Source organism: Buceros rhinoceros, unplaced genomic scaffold, assembly GCF_000710305.1.
Source record: "Buceros rhinoceros silvestris isolate BGI_N320 unplaced genomic scaffold, ASM71030v1 scaffold9362, whole genome shotgun sequence".
NCBI classification, from domain to species: domain Eukaryota; kingdom Metazoa; phylum Chordata; class Aves; order Bucerotiformes; family Bucerotidae; genus Buceros; species Buceros rhinoceros.
In genome coordinates, this window is record NW_010398270.1 from 7,921 (window position 1) to 22,572 (window position 14,652).

The 14,652-nt window shown below is 46.8% G+C and overlaps 1 protein-coding gene across 1 annotated transcript in view; it reads right to left on the reverse strand.

Annotated features, from left to right (window-relative positions):
- The window catches only part of CSNK1E (casein kinase 1, epsilon), an 18,312-nt gene extending 3,925 nt beyond the window's left edge, over nucleotides 1–14,387 (reverse strand). The window contains exons 1-4 of the mRNA XM_010131029.1: nucleotides 14,299–14,387; nucleotides 8,241–8,351; nucleotides 7,929–8,077; nucleotides 7,014–7,247 (exon numbers count right to left, since the gene is read on the reverse strand). Coding sequence (XP_010129331.1) covers nucleotides 7,014–7,247; nucleotides 7,929–8,077; nucleotides 8,241–8,351; nucleotides 14,299–14,374 — 570 coding nt within the window. The 5' untranslated portion in view covers nucleotides 14,375–14,387. The remainder of the gene's footprint in view (nucleotides 1–7,013; nucleotides 7,248–7,928; nucleotides 8,078–8,240; nucleotides 8,352–14,298) is intronic.
- Between the last annotated feature and the right edge of the window lie 265 nt (nucleotides 14,388–14,652).

The following is a 14,652-nucleotide window of genomic DNA, read 5'->3' on the forward strand; positions in this document are numbered from 1 at the left end:
GAAAGAGTTACAAAGGGACAAGGAGTGAGCAGCAACCGAAACTGTTTTGGCAATGACACAGCTTTGAAGGTGAACATGGAACAAAAGGAACAATCCCTCTCTCTTCTTTGGTAGATTTCTATGGATAGACAAACTTGTAGAAGACGTTCTAGTACAAATTCCTGTGGGGATGTTCATACTGCAGGAGTTGAAGTGCTCCTCCCCTCATACAGCCCAACCCGCTTCGTAAATGAATAATTACTCTGACTACCTCCTCACTTGGACAAGCCTTAATTCACACAAGAATTCAACAGCTCAAGAAGTGCTGTGGCGACACTGCCTACTTTGCTCTTCCCAGTCCCAGAGGAAGGGCACCTACACTTCTCCACCCAGAATGATACTTCACCCAGCATTAGTCATGGCAGAGGTAGTCATGGGAAGACAAAGCTAAGAGAGGTAAGCCCAACACAACCCTTTCAAACGCATCTTCTAATTAACCTGCTGATGCTCTTTAGGGCAGAAACAGGGAACAGGGCAGAAACAAGGAACTAGCGACCCCTTCTTGTGGTAAATGACTTCGTTGATAGTTTACTGAGAAGCCTAACGTCTAACACTGTGCCAAGATTTTTCTGGATTGGTGGCATTTTCTAAAGCTGTGGAGGAAAGAGGCATGCATACAGAGGTATACTTTGAACAAAAGTCCGAATGTGGACTGTGTAACCAGCATCACTATCAGCTCTACTCAGAGCAAGCGCTGCCCTCAATATGCCATTATAGGGGTCTGCTTTTAGATGCCTATTAATGAAAAAAAAAAGTTTTCCAAACAAAAACATTAAACTTGTTCTCTGAAATGGCCAAGCCATTTTGAGTTGCAAGTTAGCTCAAGACAGAGTTGATGCAGAAACTCAGCAACTGACAATGTGGACCAGTTAACTTGAGAAACTCCTCTGACCTCCTCCAACATGCTCACAAATTCATCTATAAATTTTGCCAAGAAGCTCTTGCCCCTGTTCCCCACCCAAAAAAATACTATGAAGAAATTACTTTACATCTTGAGGAGAACGAGAATGTACATAGATAACAGAAAGGTAAAATATGGCTTGAAGGTGAGCACAGGGGTAGAAGAAAGACTAAAGAGATTGATCTTTTAGATTCAGTTACTACTACAGCACGTTCTGCTGGATTCGGTGCCATGTCCTAGAAGGTGCTGCAGATTATGTATTGGTCTGTGGGTTAAGTCTCAGTATCGGTTACATGCCACCACCTGCCGCATCCAAAGGCCAGTAGATTATTACAGCTACCTGCTACTCTGCTAGCTGAACTGAACCCTGACAAAGAAGTAGCTGTAGGAAGTCACACAACTAGATGTCCAGATATCCCGACAAAAGCTGTGGGTCATCATGGGCCTTTCTTCTCCTGCGAGCTTCTCACAACCACCTAGTGGTTTTGAGGACAAATTAAAGATATTGAGGGGGGGGGAAATCCACCAGTGAGGCTGCAGAAGAAAAGGAGGGTGCCATCATTCCATAACTGAGAGCCTTTGGTTCAAAGCACATGAAATGCCACAAAAATGCCATGTTCCAAGACAGGAGTAGATGACAAAGCAGACATGCAGATTCCCAAAGTGTCTTACTTGAAACACGCAGAAATAACAGCATTTTTTGACCTCACTAACTTACTGCCTCAAATTGCCCACTTTAAAGGGGCTAATACTTCCTAATTTCATCAGGCTGCTGCCAAAGATAACTACATGACTGGCTGGGAGATGCTTAGATGCTATGAAGGGAGAAAAGAAAAGAAACACACAGTTTTGCATTTAGCCTAAGGCTAAGATACGTGTACTGTCAAAAGGCTGCGCTTACACATCATGTATACCAATTAAACTAAACTAGTCAATATTTGATAATGACATACACTCTCAGACAGGACCCCTGTGCAAATGGGCATCAGAGCAACTCAGGGCCTGAATTGCACTAAATCACAGAATAGTAGGGGTTGGAAGGCACCTCTAGAGAACATCTAGTCCATCCCCCCTGCAGAGGGGGGTTCACCAGAGCAGGTTGCATAAGATCACATCCAGGCAGGTTTTGAATATCTTCAGAGAAGGAGACTTCACATCCTCTCTCAGCAGCCTGTTCCACTGCTCTGTCGCCCTCAAAGTGAGTATGTTTTTCCTTATGTTCAGATGGAACTTCTGTGTTCCAGTTTGTGCCTGTTGCCCCTTGTCCTTTTGCTGGGCACCACTGAGAAGAGCCTGGCCCCATCCTCTTGATACCCACCCTTTAGATATTTACAAGCATTGATAACATCCCCTCTCAGCCTTCTCTTCTAAATGGGCTAAACAGACCCAGGTCTCTCAGCCTTCTCTCATAAGAGAAACGTTCCAGTCGCCTAATCATCTTTGTAGCCCTCCACTGGACTCCATCCGGTAGTTCGTTGTCTCTCTTGAACTGGCATACCCAGAACTGGACACAATACTCCAGATGTGGCCACACCGGAGCAGAGCAGAGGGGGAGGAGAACCAACCACGCTCTTCTTAATGCACCCCAGGATACCTTGGCCTTCTTGGCTACAAGGACACGTTGCTGGCTCATGGTTAACTTGTTATCCAACTGAAAGCACAGGTGACGAAGGTAACCTCCTCAATCCTGCAATATGTCAGCCCTTGACTCACCTACAATGTAACTTTAAAGCCTGAAACTGTGGGTTCCCTGTCTGCAGCACAAGGGTGCCCTTCAGAGGAGTAGGGAGAAGCAGGGCAGGAACTAGAGAAACCTACTGAACAGAGACATCAGCCTTTTAGAAATAAACCAGGATCTTGCCTCCAAAATCTTGCTTGAACTTCACACTGCTTAAGATAGGCTGGAACCACACATCTCCATTTGCGTGGAGCACAGCAGCTTTGAGCACCATCACTGACCCCATCCAGAACAACAGGAAAGGTTCCGTGAACATTTGTCTAGGTACAGTCCTAGTGATGTGGGGAAGGCCAGAATTACAGACTGTGAGATTAGGGAGACTGCAGTCAGTGGCAGATGCTCCAGTGTCCTTACTGGAGGCAAGGAGAGGGGTTACAAAACCAAACTGGGCAGCTCACTAGTATCCATTACATGCCTGCAAACACACCGTAACTACGGCTTAACACAGCAATATGATTAAGGAAAAGTAACCATAAGCAGGACATCCAGTTACTGAAATGCTGCATGATAATGTGTGATTGTGTTGCATCCTTGAAGTAACATTTCTCACGTACATGTGGTCATTGTAGCCCACTTAATTTCAGTGAGAGTCAAATCCACGGGGAGCCTGAAGCACCAGCATGATTGGTCACAGTTGTCAAGCTACATCAAAACTCCTGTAGCTAACTACAAAATCCCAAATTAAATCTTGGATGATGGTGAAGATCAACAGTTCCTACATCATATTTCTTTGTTTCATCTTCAGTTACTATTACACATTCCCAAGATATCTCAAAATTCTTCTTTTGCCTGGCCTCATATACCAACAGCCACACGATACTAGATAACATTAAACATCAAAAGTGGAGTAATTAATTAGTTAGAAAACAAGTTCACTTCTATACACCAAAGAAACATTATTTAACATCAGTAGTTTCCACTTTTAGAAGCTTGTTGATCGTTGACTAACTCTCACAAGCATGCCTGGGACGCAGGCAAAAGATCTCACTTTACAATTTGAGAAGAGAAACACAAGTGACGTGAATGTGTGCCCAGAGTGAGTTAGTCCAGAAGCAGCATTAGAGTCATGACCTGTGACAACACAGCACACTTCCTCTCATCATTTTACTTCAGCTTCTCAAACCTCCCACAGCAGACGGAGGACTGCTACTTCTGTAAGACACTCATCCTTTCCCCCTTCTCTGACACAGCCCCTTCCAACTTAAAACACAAGGTCGCCTTCCCATGCAGCTCAGCGAGACCTCCCAAACCCAACCCATTCTGCAATTGATCTGGTGCCCCATCCCTTCCACTCCCAGGGAGACTCCCAGCCAGCCCACACCCCCACTCCCTTCCCAAAACAGGGTCTTTAGAAGGAGCTGAGTCAGGAGTGAGTAGCAGGATGTTGAGTTACCTGGGGAAAACATGCTTGGGCACGGACAGAAGACTAAGGACTGTTTGCCTTGGATGTAAGGTTCATGACAAAACTTGTTTCTTTGCAGTGCAAAGTGCCTCCTGGTCCCCAAAGACAGAGCTTCCATCGACCCTGATCCTATTCAAAGTGATACCGTTCCCATGCACAACTCCCTAGAAATCAGCTGACTTCACTGGGATCAGCCCAGCAGCAAACAGTCTTAACCAAGCAATGGTTTCCTGACTACACACTCAGACCTGATTTTGCACATGCTGGGACTACAATTCCTCTTTCTCTCTCCACTGCATGGCAACAGTCTTTAAAAAAACCACACAAAAATCCGGAAGGGGTGACAGAGGGCAGGATAAGCAGAAGTACTTTATGCTTTGCACAGTCTACACTGATGCAATCTAGGACATGTGATCAGGGAGAAACTGCTCCCCATTCCCAGCCTCCTATTATGCAGACAGGGCCCACCAGGCTTCTTTCAAGACTGTCTCCTGGGCACTCCTGGACATCTATTTCAGACTTTACAAGCTCCAGAGGGTGCAAGAGCAAGAGCATGCTCATCCTCAGAGCATGTAAAAATTGACTGGAATGCATGAACCAAAGCCTGCACAGTCCAATGACTCCCCCAACAGCAAGTCTCCAGCTGTAGTAACCCTCCCCAATCTCGCCTCCTACTTTTTCACCGGGTCACTAGGAAAAGAATGTGTTTCCTCCAGACATCGGAATGCCCAACCCTTAGCTTGCACATTCAAATAAAGGCATTTATTCATTTGCTATTCCCGTCACACAAATATCCCAGCACCTGGTTCCTTCCCTCTCCATAAACTGCATTAACGTAACATTAAAGACACAAAATTTAGTCTCTGAAAAGCCAAAAAATTCAGAGTGACAGTTCCCATGGCAATGCTGGTAACTCACAAACATGTCCGTTACACACTCTGTGGCAAGGTCTTGAGAAAAAGGAACTCCAGCTTCAGCCCCAGCACCCCCTCTGGGCAAGTCCTGTAACCTTTATGCCATCCAGGGGAGCTATCTGCTACGCGGAGATAATACACCAGAGACCTGGTGTGCAGAGTAACTCACACCCAGACCTTCCTGAAGCAAAGGGCATGAAGAGAGCAACGTGCTCAGACTGATGGCATACGCAATTTGCCCTTGGATTAGTGTTCAGACATTGTTTGTTCATCCCGATACAGAAGCCAAGCACCAGTTAGTAAAGGGCTAAGATGGGGTGGGATGAATAATAAAGTCCTTAAAAAAAACCCAAAACAACCCTTCAACCAGACATTTAGCCTCTCGTGATCAGTTCAGACGGAGCAGGCGTACACAAACGAATCGACAGACATAGTAGTAAGAATTATTTTGTGCATGTCTCCTCGTGGCAGTTACCATGGCTGTTGAAATCTTGACAGAGAATTAAATGGAGAGTCAGTTATATATAAGCAGGTCAAGCCAAAATACAGAAGACCAACTCTGAAAGCTCTATGAGAACTATTTTTACTACAGGAAGAGGTCAGGAGATCACAGCCCACTCTCAACACACAACACTCCCCATTTTGATATAAATAAAGCATTTTCAGTCTACTATCATACACTGCTAAGCAAGGAAGACAGTGGGAAACTGCTTTATTTTCTGCAGGTCAAGTCTTGACTCCAGACTTCCGAGACACCATCTGCAAGACGGAAGAATGGCAAGCTTTCCCTAGGAAGAATGAGGACCTGAAATCCTGTGGAAGCTGTTAGTTTAAAAGCTTTGAGTTTCTGGCTCTGATTTTTGAATTGCCACCTTACACATTCCAGAATAAGGTCTCCCAGAGATCTAAACTGAGCTGCGAGCACAGGAGCTACTTTTCTGGGTCCACAGACAGGGCAGCTTCAGTGTTTCTGCTCTTCAGATTTACCAACTAGTAGCAGAACCAAGTCAGCCTGCACAGAACAGATCCTAAGGTAACTTAAGAAACTCTCGCACTGTGGATGAAGTTTAGTCCAGGCAGCAGAAAAAAAGTTCACACACCAGAGAGATGTATCTGCTCAGGGACTGAAGATAAAACCGCAAGAGGTTTTCACCTCTGTTCCTCACAGCAACCAAGTGTTGTGCATCAGAGGCTCATTCCCAGAACAAGGGTTTGGGTGACTTCAGGAGGTTTAAGCACGGTGGATACTAACCTGCAGAAGGTTTTTACAAAACCTAAGGATGATGGCCATCACCAGTGCAAGACCTGGCTGAACTCTCAGCACTCCTTCCCAGCCTAGTTTTATCCCCACAGTACCAGCCATAGACACTAAGGGCAGAGCCCTACCTCCATAAAGCTGCCTCAGTCTCTCTGTGGTGAACGGGGCAGTACGGTTCAGACAAACACAAATTCTGAAGGCCCATGACAGCCAATCCTCAATCACAAAACCTGGATATCCAAGGCAGTAGGAAGCCTTCCCTCATCTCACATTTCCAGCACGTGGCTGTTGTAGCCCTCAGCGGTAGATAACAGAAGTATCACCATATTGCAGAGGGCCTGTACCCTCCAACTCTGACAGCTCTACAGAATAATCACTGATGAAGGCACTCAGGAGTCAACAAGAGAGGTTTCAGTTGCACATATCCCTAAAGGCTCAGTGCCTGCAAAAGTCTCCTTTACCCATCTAATCAGCCTGCAAAAATTGTGCAAGGCAGTTAGTAGCAGTAAAGTCAGGGAGGTCACAGTCTTGCTGCTCAAACACGGCCGGCTGTACTAAACAGCACACAAACACATACCAGTACACAAACCAGGAGCTCAGTGTGCCACAAAAGGCAGGTGAAGTAACAGAGGCCTAACAGTTAAGTTACTTACCCACCATCTCAACACAGGTCAGCAGCAGAGCCAGGCACAGAACCCCAGCCCCTCCCTCTGGGGACACGCTACCTCCCCTGGAAAGCCCCACCAAGGGACAACAGCAGGCTCACCAATTCCCAGGTGGGTGTTGATAGAGGCATAACGGGCTGTGCCAGTCAGGTTCTTGTTTTCCCGGTAAGGGATGTGCTGGTGGGTCCGGGCATCTCGATACTTCTTGGCCAAACCAAAATCAATGATGTATACTAGGTTGCCTTTTTTGCCGAGGCCCATAAGGAAGTTGTCTGGCTTCACATCCCGGTGGATGAAGTTCTTGGAATGAATGTACTCAATACGGCTGATCTGGAGAGGGAGAATAAATAAATAGGGAGACAGGCAAGAATGTAACTTATCATAACCGCATCTGTTAAAAAGAGTACCCTGTCCAGGATACTGGCTTGTCAGAGCAGGGAAAAGGACATTTTGCAGAGAATATCAGAGATGACAGCCATGGAAAAAGATATCCTCTAGAAGCAGAAAGACCTGGAGATGAAGAGTGGAGATGGAATTCAGCCCTGTCCTCCACCTGTGGAGGTCACTATTAACACCACAAGGAAGGATAGGAAGCAATTTCGTACAGACTAAAACATTGAGCTTCAGTATTGACACCAGTAAACTTTCAAAGTTAGCCAGGCTGGGAAAGCGGAGTGTCCAGAACAGCTAGGGGTCTTAGACCCAGGGCGCAGGCAGTTGAGTTGAGTTGAGATAGGTAGCGATGCCAGTCATTCATCACACAGGCAAACGCACCTGTGCATGCAACACTAATACAGGGTGAGCAGCAGGGGAAGGAAGGAGGAGTGGAGATCAAGAACATGCCTAGGTTCTAGGCCTCCAGCTTCATCAAGAAATAGAAACCTGGCAGCTGCTTTCTGCTAAATGAAAAAAGCCCAGGATACAGCAGTCCTTGAGCAGAGGGGATGGGGCGGAGAGGGGAGGAAGGCATGGAAAAGGAGAGTAGGCGCAAATGCTTCAGAGGAAACTCACCATCTGGTCTGCCAGGAGCAGAACTGTCTTGAGACTAAATTTGCGGGAACAGAAGTTGAAGAGATCTTCCAGGCTGGGCCCCAAGAGCTCCATCACCATCACGTTATAGTCCCCCTCTGCTCCACACCACTTAATGGAGGGTATACCCACTGGGGAAAGAGAAAGATTAAGCAAATCGTGAACAAAGGAAAACTGCTGCATCCCCTGCTGAAAAGATCATACGTAACACCATATCATTTCCTTTCTAAGGCCCTCCAGAATAATTTCCTTCTTCAAACACTCCCCCTGCCCCATCCTTTCCTCCCATCTCACCTCCTCCCTGCATCATCTTGTAGAACTTGCTTTCAATGTGGAGCTGTGGATGCTTGGTTTTGACACATTCCAGTTTGATGGCCACCTCTTCACCAGTTGCAATATTGGCTCCTGCACAGAAATGAGGATGAAATGAAGAATGTGCAAGCTTCCACTGAAGCTAAACACTTTTAACAAGGCCCATACACATGCCAAGACCTTAAGATTTTGCCCTGAAATTTATTCTCTGTGACAGAAATGAGATTCAGCCACTTCAGCTTCATACAGTTTCCAGCACCGCCATTTGCAAAGGCAAGCCCAGAGGAAGGCATGTGAATAGGAAACCAGCTCTGATCCTGCAGCCATGCTAGAACAACAGTCCTACAACAAGTTAACTGCCTCATAATCTCAAAAAGTGCCAGACTTTGGGAGGTCAACTTGTACACATCAGCGGTATGTAAACTGAGTGGAAGTTTTAGGTGTCTCTGATCACGAACCCAGCCTCCGAACCCAAGCCAGCCCCCCTCGGAGTGATACGGTGTACCTCTTCCCCAGAAAAATTACTGGTTACCTCAGGTACATTGTTTCAACAGAACCAATTAGTTCAGGAGGAGACATTGTTAACATTCTCAGCTACCTCTGTTTTCTCCACAGCACTGACCTGCTTAAAACAGCCAATTCCCAAAACTTCAGCTTCTCCCTCTCCTGAGGGCTTTAATGATACCTTTATCTTTTGCCAACACAGAAACATTTGCTATATCCTAAATTAGAACTGTGAAGAAATAAACTGAATCTGGTACTGAATTAAGCTACTCAGACGCCTTTGTTGAAGGTATTCCCAGATAGTTCGCAAAGCCACAAAACCACTACCCCACGCGCTTTTTCCTGAAAAGAGCTGAGGGCCAGCCACGAAAGCCAGCACTCTGGTCCCAAAGTACACTGTCAAAGAAAGAACACGATGGTCTTTCTCTCGTACTAGCTGAGAGGATTCCAGATGTTTCACATCATCCTAAAAGGGAAAGAACGAAGATCTGTACACAGGTCACAGGAATGACACTCAAGACTTGCTTCTCTCTACCTGCCTCCCATGCCTGCTTCACACACACAGACAGAGCCTTCCTCGTACCTGGAACTATTAAAAGTTGCATTCAAACACAAACCAGAGAGCACCTCTGATCAGGACACTGTTATAAAATAAACCATTCCAGAATGTGCATGCCAAACGTGAGCTGGAGTTACATATCCCGCAGCTAGTTTTGGTAGGTCTGGTTAATTCGTGCCTTCTGATGCCTGGCTTTCTGACGACTTTCAGAGTTCACAATGACAGACGCAGACACATCTCTCCATCCCTCCTCTTTCACACACCACCTCCAGAGCCAGGAAACAAAGAAAGAAAGAAAAAAAAAAAAAAGAAACGTTCACACCCCTGGATTTCTTCTCCCCCTGGATCCTAAGGGGATCCATCTCCTCTTGAAGAGTTCGGGTTTGTACATGAAGTTAGCCAAGAGCTGCCTGCTAGCAGAAAGACATAATCTAGATACTACAGCACTGGGTCGAGACAGACAAGCTGCCAGGAATTTGTAAGAGAGGAACAAAACCGATCAGGGCCTAGAGGGATTGATTTACTAAGAAAGATTGAAAGAGCTAAATATGTAACATAGACAAGAGATACAACTAAGAAGGGTGGGGAGGAAGAATAGGACATGACACCAGTCCGCAAATATTTGAAGGCTGTAAACACTAAGGAGGGAGAGGAATTATTTAGGGTGCTCTGAGGGAGGGGAAAGAGGAGCAATGGAATGAATTTAATAAGGGTTTTTACTCAAGAGTCAGAGAAGGGAAAGGGAAAAAGCCATCCTAAGACCTAAAGCCATTTGTCCAATGGTTACATCTGGAAAGATGCGGATGTTTTCCACTTTAAAATGGCTGGCCAGCAGAGAAAGCCATTCCCTTCGCTACACCACAGAACCATTCTTACAAGCATCAGGAGTGCAAGGAGGAAAAGAGCAGAAAAAGGGGCTCAGATCACAGTAAGAATGTGTTCCTGGACTAGTATCTACCTTTTAAATTAGTGTTCAACCACTGGCTCTCATTCAGCATCTATCCAACTAGATAGGAGCGCTTCCTTCCCTTCTCTCTTCCCTCTGTCTTTGTGAAGACTTTCCTCCAAAAGCTCTGCAGCAGCTCCCTCGTTCATTCCCCGGGGAAATTTTTCCCTCTCCTAGTCCATCTGCTGACACACACGCAATGATAAGTCTTGCTGACTTTTGGCAGCAGTAGCATTAGCATTTCGAATGAACCCTACTCCCCAAAATGGAACAGTGGAAAGATAAATGAGTTCTCATCTCCACATTACACTGTGTGTTTAGGAAGATGATGACGCATCCACCTACTACGCTGTCTGCAAGTTGGGGGAGTGTTACCTGTGAGCATGTAAAGCAGGAAAAGGGAATGGAGGGGTAAGCATCAAGAAAACTTAAGATTCTGAAAAAACATAAATATGCCATTCAAATTATCAACGTGGCTTCCAGCCCCACACCCTCCATAGCCCAAACACAGGTGTTAGTCTCTCAGAAAAAGAAGAAACAATCCTGTGACCTGAAACAGCAAAAGAAGGACCAATTGGACCTAAGGAGGTGCTATTCTTTGCTGAGGGGGTCACCGACTGAACACTTCAAGCTCGCCCCTCCCCAAACTCCCATACATCTTCAGGTTGCTCCCTCTACCACTTTTTGGCTAGAGATCTACCCAGACTGAGACTACCACAAGCAGAGGGAATTCAAGGGCAGGAGTGTCTCTGATCCTTTGTTTCATGCTTTAACCACCACCTTTTTTAAAGATACAGGTACAAAAGCAACAGTTCTCTGCTCCTTCTCCAGACTGGAAAGCACCACATTTCAGACAAACACAGCAGAGCCTGCCTAGCTTCAGCCACTCGAGAGACATATGTAGGATTGGGGATAATTCCTAACATCCACCCCCAGTCTCGCTCTGCTGTGGGGGCTGCACAAATTCAACTCATTCATCACGAGCTGTTTGAAACAGGGCCCCGGGGACAGGGGATGTCACCGGCTAAACAGGATCTTTTCGGAGTGAAAGCCTTGCTGCATGTCTGGTACAATAAACACCACCCTCCCTGCAGATTGTGTAAGCCAACAGGCACGTCCCTCTGCTCTCCTCACTCCCTACTGCCCACTCCCCTCTCCGACAGCTTGGCAGGGGAAGAATGGAGGGCTGGGAACAGATGGAAGAAGTCAGATAGGGCGAGAGAGAGTTAACAGGCCAGGAAACAAAGGGAAGGCACTCCCCTCCCAGCAAGGGAGGAGCCTGCCACCAGGAACTGTCCCCAGCCAGCGCAGGTCCCAGCATGCTTTGTCTGCCCTACCGTCCCCCAGCTCCTCTCCACCACCAACATTCCCTCCAGCGCCTCCTGGCCCAAAAGATTCCTACCACATCCAGCAATCCTGCCCTGCCTCTTGGCCGACACTTCTGACAAAGCCCAAAGGTCTCAGCATTTCCCCTACAAACTGGGTTTTGCTCTTCTGATTGAGTGTTTTTAGAGGCAAATGGACTAGCCAAGGCCCATGGGCAACCCAATCTCATTTCCCACCCTCCCAAGCCAATGTGGGGGGAAAATCCCCCCTAGTACATCTATCCTTCAAGACAGGGATGGAAGAAAGGCATTGTGCTTTAAGATCCAGCTGAGGATTAACAAGTCTATCCTTTTGTGTTTGCCCACGTAGAAATTCTAGTTTCTTTCTGACGGGAATACCCAAAAACAAATCCCAAAGAGCACAGCACACAATACCCACTGGTTACAAAGTGGGTGAAGGTACTAACATCCTGAAAGAGAGAAGCTGGGGATAAACTGCACAGCCCGTGCTCTCCCTCAGAGACAGACAAGGCTTGTCTGTCCCTGCTCTGTCTCCACACCATTATCAAAGACAGAACTGTGAGGTGAATCTGGTACAAGAGGGAAATTGTCGTGAATAAGTCCCTCTGTCTGCTGAGCAAACTGTGAGAGGATAGCATGAGTGTCTTCCAGACGAACCATCAGAGACTACATGTCGGATTCCTCCAGGCTGGGGAGTCACCCAGGCTCCAAGAAGTCTCACTATCACTGCTTCAAAACATGTTGGCTTGCACCTCAATGAACATCACAAGGTCTTTGATACTGCATTCAAGTAACTTGGGTTGAACTTGGCAGTTGGAGGCATCCCAGTGTGCTCACCACACAAGGGCTTCCTCTGCCTCTCACCTTGTTTGGTTACAGGAAAGGCAGGCACAACCCCTTCACCAGAGCCTGTTTTCCATGCCCCCTTTGCATAGGTGGACAACCTGTTACATGGTGCAGAGGAACAGGTATCAGGCCCTTTGATTCAGCATCTCCCATCTTTTTCCACACGCGCTCCAAATGTTTTGCAAGATCCTGTCAATTCATACTGTCCTAGAGACGGTCTGGAAAGCTTCAAGCCCTGGCACAGGTGGGAAATGCTGTGTCTGGGCTTTCACCCCTCAAGCCCTAGCATCTGGGAACTAAAAGCACTGCCACCCAACCACGGACTGGCTAGGGGGCCACAGAGGAGTAGCACACAGGAGCAGGCTGCAGTAAAAGCCTAGACACGGTGGAACTGGGATCCCAGATCCATTATTTATCATCTTTGTTCATGCTCTGGATAAAGGTGGCAACAAAGCCTGTAACTGATGATTCCCACAGGATACTTAATCAAGAGAGGCTGCCAACACCAATCAAGAGAGAATAATAATGCAAGAGGGAACGGGAGATAAAAGCCAGAGGTAGAAAACAGAGGGTGATTTACAAGCACAGGGAGAAGTAATCTGAACTACAAGATTCAATGAAAGGAACTCAGGGAAGGATGGGAAGATGTTGCAGAACTTAGAAGAGATCACCTACAATACAGCTGACAGTGCACTAAGGCCAATTCTGCAACCTGATACAGCACTGGTGATGGGGGAAGCCAAGGAGGCCCAAAGCAGTCTGTGCAGAGGAATCACGTTACAGATGACTCAAGGGGAGCCCTTCACTGCCACACCTCAAATGCTGCGTAGGCTCCAAGCTGCTCAGCAGATGGACAAAACGGGAAAAATTCAAGGAGCAGCAAGTGAGGAGTGGTGGATGTACTGGGAAGCAAAATACAACTCAGCTGAGCAAACTAACAGTCCAGGAGCACAGGACAACCACCTCTAAGTACCCAAAGGGTGAAAACACCAGGAAGGGAGAAGGCAATCACTCTGCTGGCCTGCTGGACTACAGCTAAACAGGTAGTGGTGAAAACTAGATGACAGGTAAAGCCACACCAGCTCTCGTGGAGGGATCGATCAGGCTACTAGGTAGTCTCGTCAGTCTGGCTCCTCATGGTTTGAGCCAATAAAAACATCAGCAGGCAAAGCATCAGGGAACATATCTACACACATCAGCGTGCTGGCTTTGAACAGCTTCTCCCCAAGTGACCTGTCACGGTAACAGAAAACCCAGAGTCTTATGGGCTCTATCCACTGAGCTCCCAGCTCAGGTCATTCCAGACATTAACGCCAAATCCCATTACAGATCTAACAGATCTGGGCCCCGGGACTTTAAGCACACCAGCCTCTTTGACCTGTTTTACACATCCTGGTCTCAGACCTCTCTCACAGGTACTGAATCACCTCTTCCACTACACCAATCTTCCCAAAACCTTATTCCTTCTAACCTGAAGGAACAGCCATGTCCTCCATTTCCACCACCCGCTCTTTGCAGAGTTTATATCCACAAGCACCCAAGCTCAAGAAAGGAGGCAAGAGAGCTGGAGTAGGGTGTATGACAAATATGCCCTGCATAGTCCAAATCAGTCTGATCAAACATCACTGTGTCTGTGAGGCAAAGCTGAGCTCATTGCACTTTCTTTGCCATCAGAAAACCAGCAGCAACTAGCAGTATTCCTTGAAGCTCTTTTTCTCTCCACCACCTCTAACCTTACATGGTGCCCACAAATACCAACAGGCAAAAAAATAACCCCAAAACAATGAGGCGATTGAGAAAAATAACCTTGCAGGTGGAAGGACAGAAACTCACACTCACCTAGGTAAATGTCTCCAAATGAACCGCTGCCAATCTTTCTGCCCAGCCGGTATTTGTTCCCCACTCGAAGCTCCATGGTTCAGTCGTGCTGAGAAAAGAAGCACAGAAAGCACAGCATCAGAGCAGAAACAGGAAGTGAATCATGTGAAGACTACTGAAGAGATCTCCCCACTTCACCTAGAGGCTGGGTGCAGTTTTTAATCTTGAAGAACTCCACTTCCTACATGGCCTTTATGTCCTCTCCTGATCTCCTGAATGTCCAGGGACAACATGAGCTAGAAACACTGCAGGAACACGACCCTTTCAAGCATGTTTTCCATGTTCCCATTTTGGGAACAACTGAAGGACTGAACC